The following is a 3,687-nucleotide window of genomic DNA, read 5'->3' as shown; positions in this document are numbered from 1 at the left end:
AGATGCGATTTTGACGACTACATCCATATTCTTCTCTCCGTGATAAATGAGTTCGATAACCGTTTCACCGATTTCGATTCCCTTAAAAATGATTTCATACTCTTCCAGAACCCCCTCGCGGCCATAATCAAAGAACAAGCTTCCGAGTATCAAGAGGAACTTCGCGATCTTCATCAAGAAGTTCCTCCGAGGACTAGGGAAGAAAATAGTGTCGAATTTTTTAAAATATTAAATGAATCGAGATACCCTCTCCTCAGAAATTTCGCACTTAGGATTTTTTCAATGTTCGGATCGACATATCTGTGCGAATGTTCGTTTTCTAAAATGCGAAATATTAAATCGGAAAAGCGCACCCGGTTGAATGACGCTTCTTTATCGTCTGCGATGCGAACCGCGACATCTCATATTCCGTTTGATATATCTGATATTCCGAGTACATCTAAACGTCCACGAAGAAGTTTGTCTGAATGACAGTTTAAAATTTTGGCAATGCAATTAAGAAGTATTTATCTATCTCTCTCTCTTCCGTGTTTATTGTTCACAGTTAATTTCATAAATTGTCATGCAGCAGAGTGGAATAGGCCTACGGGGGATACCACATAAAAAAAAATGCATTGACAATAGTACCTCAATGGTAATGTGGAAACCTATTGATACGGATGTCGCCCTAATGCGCCACGGGCAGTTCATACAGTCTGGGATAGGTACGGGCCTGAGGACTAGGGCCGTTACGGGGAGCGAGACGTGCGGCCGGTGGAAGGAGGCGGCGCGAGCAGCCACAGGCCTGCGGAGTCTCATCCGTGCCGACCACTGCTCTAGAAACTCAAAAACAATTAATTGGCGCCCTCAAGGCGGGCGGTTTCACTTTGAGGAAGTGGACTGCCAATGACCCAAGGTTGCTAGACCATCTGTCACCTGAGCACGTTGCTTCCTCAAGCGAACACGCCTTTGAAAAGGTCTTCACATTGCTGGGATTACGGTGGCAGTCAGCTGGGGACTTCTTCCTCTTCAACTTAAAACCTCGCGACCCCCAGGTCACTATCACTAAACGACAGGTGTTGAAGGAGATGGCCTCGGTCTACGATCCGCTAGGTTTCCTGGCTCCAGTTATTGTTACGGCAAAAGTATTCCTGCAAACTCTTTGGCTTCTAAAACTCGATTGGGATGATCCCCTCCCCCTCGCGCAGACCAAATACTGGGCTTCCTATTCACATAGTCTCGCCGAGATTTCGACTGTCAGGATGCCTCGCTGGATGGGTATCAGTCATAAACACGTGCTCGAGATACACGGATTTGCGGATGCCTCGGAGAAAGCTTATGCCGGTGTTGTTTACTTTCGCACAATGGCAACCGAAGCTAGGCCGCTCGTGAGATTAGTCACGGCAAAAACGAAGGTAGCCCCCCTCCAACAGGTATCTCTTCCGCGGCTGGAATTGTGTGCCGCAGTACTTCTCTCGCGACTAGTTAAACGCGTCTTAAATGTTTTACAGTTGCACGACGCTAAAATATACCTTTGGTCGGACTCTACCATTGTACTTAGCTGGCTTCAAGGTCGACCTTCCAGATGGAAAACGTTTGTAGCTAATAGAGTTTCGGAAATCCAAAACCTCTTTCCTCCCGATGTTTGGCATCACATTCGCTCTAAAGAAAACCCCGCTGACCCCGCTTCTCGGGGTTTAAACGGTGACTCCCTGGTCAATAACACTCTCTGGTGGCATGGACCTTCCCTCCTCTCCACCACTACCCTTGAGTTCAAGGAATACTATCCGACAGTTTTGGACACGGAGGAGGAAAGACGCCCAGAAAAAACGGTACTTAATACCACTTTAGCTGTCGCGACTCCCACCGAACCGACGGATTTGCTCAATCGATACTCGTCCTTCACGCGCCTCTTGCGTTCCGTTGCTTGGTGTCTGCGTTTCATCAAATGCGCGCGAAGGACCTCCGCCTTAAAGGATATTTGTCTTCGTACCGAAGAACTTGACAACGCGAGACTTACTATCGTTCGGTGCGAGCAGCGCCGTTTTTTTTGTACTGAGATTGCTTGTTTAGAAACTTCGCAGTCCTCTCTCCGGGGACCTCTCGCTCGACTCAGTCCATTTCTGGATGAGCGGGGTATTTTGCGTGTCGGCGGTCGACTGAAACATTCTCTACTGGATTATGATGAAAAACATCCGATCATAATTCCTGAAAAAAGCCATGTTACCTCGCTTATAATCAATTATTTCCACGAGAGATTGTTACATGGCGGTACTCAAATCACCCTGTACAATTTACGTCGGTCGTATTGGATCCCGCGCGGTCGTCGAGCGGTTCGACAACAAATACACGGATGTTTAAAATGCTGGAGATGGCGCGCGAAAACTGCCGATCAAAAAATGAGCGATCAACCCGCCTCGCGCGTGACACCTACTCGCCCTTTCTACCATACGGGCGTAGATTATGCTGGACCTTTTACTACTAAATTCTCTCCTGGACGTGGCGCCCGGACATGTAAGTCCTACGTTGCAGTTTTTGTATGCCTCGCAACCCGTTCGGTACATCTCGAGTTAGTCTCCGATTATTCTTCCGACGCTTTCATCGCTGCTTATCGTCGCTTTGTGTCGCGTCGGGGAGTCTGCGCCTCTATTCGTAGCGATTGCGGCACAACCTTTGTCGGTGCTGATAAAGAGTTGCGTCAAATGCTCAACGCAGCCAATGACGAGATGAAAAAACTCGACAAGTGTTAGCTGAATCCGGGACTAACTGGATATTCAACCCTCCTGCTGCTCCGCATTTCGGAGGAATCTGGGAGGCAGCGGTCAAGTCGGTGAAGTACCATCTTCGTCGCGTAATAGGTGAGACTCTCCTCACTTTTGAGGAGATGTCGACTCTATTAACTCAAATAGAAGCTTGCTTAAACTCTCGACCAATCACTCCTTTAACTGATGAGCCTAGCGATCTCACCGCCTTGACCCCAGCCCACTTTCTAATAGGCTCTCCCCTAACGGCTATTCCGGAACCATCGCTGACGGATGTTCGATCCTCGAGGTTAAAACGTTGGCAAATGATTCAGCAACAACGAGATCACTTTTGGGATCGCTGGTCCTTCGAGTATTTGCAGACCTTGCAGCAAAGGACGAAATGGACGAAGGAGCAGCCTAACTTAAAGCCTGGGGACTTGTGCCTCATTCTAAATGAAGCTACTCCACCTACACGATGGCCGTTGGGGAGAGTCGAGCAAGTTCATGCCGGTGCCGATGGACTCGTCCGAGTCGTAACCGTGCGCACTGCCACGTCTGTACTTGCTCGGCCTATTGCGAAAATTTGCCTCCTTCCAGCCGTTACTGAGACCGCCGATCTTTAAGCAAATTTTACTTTTTGAAAGTTTGTTGATTCGTAACTTCAATCAACAAAGGCGGGCGGAATGTTGTGGATCACGCGAGCGAAACGGCGGCACGTGAGCTCTCCTAGGCCAGAGACGAGAGAGGTGACGGGGTTAACCCAATCGAAATAACAACTCGCGACAATATCGGTTCCTCTTCACCTCTCTCCCCTCACCGATCTGATTTCGAGGAAACCGCTGATCTCCCGAGAAGTCAGTTAACTTCAAAACGTGAGAGTTGCTTGCTCGACACGAACGTTGCTCTTTACAAAAAGATCATTGCGCTTCTCTGGTCTTTGCCTATGTTCTGGCTTACTTAAAAA

General features: G+C 48.4%; 1 protein-coding gene across 1 annotated transcript; it reads left to right on the top strand.

Annotated features, from left to right (window-relative positions):
* Nucleotides 1-324: 324 nt before the first annotated feature.
* Nucleotides 325-3,346, top strand: LOC143219731 (uncharacterized). Its single transcript, XM_076445607.1, has 4 exons — nt 325-433; nt 724-1,412; nt 1,491-2,493; nt 2,724-3,346. Exons 1-4 carry the CDS (start codon nt 325-327, stop codon nt 3,344-3,346), a joined length of 2,424 nt encoding a protein of 807 aa, XP_076301722.1.
* The last annotated feature ends 341 nt before the right edge of the window (nt 3,347-3,687 follow it).

This window comes from Lasioglossum baleicum, unplaced genomic scaffold (genome assembly GCF_051020765.1).
Source record: "Lasioglossum baleicum unplaced genomic scaffold, iyLasBale1 scaffold0065, whole genome shotgun sequence".
NCBI lineage: Eukaryota > Metazoa > Arthropoda > Insecta > Hymenoptera > Halictidae > Lasioglossum > Lasioglossum baleicum.
This window is presented reverse-complemented; position numbering and strand designations above follow the sequence as displayed.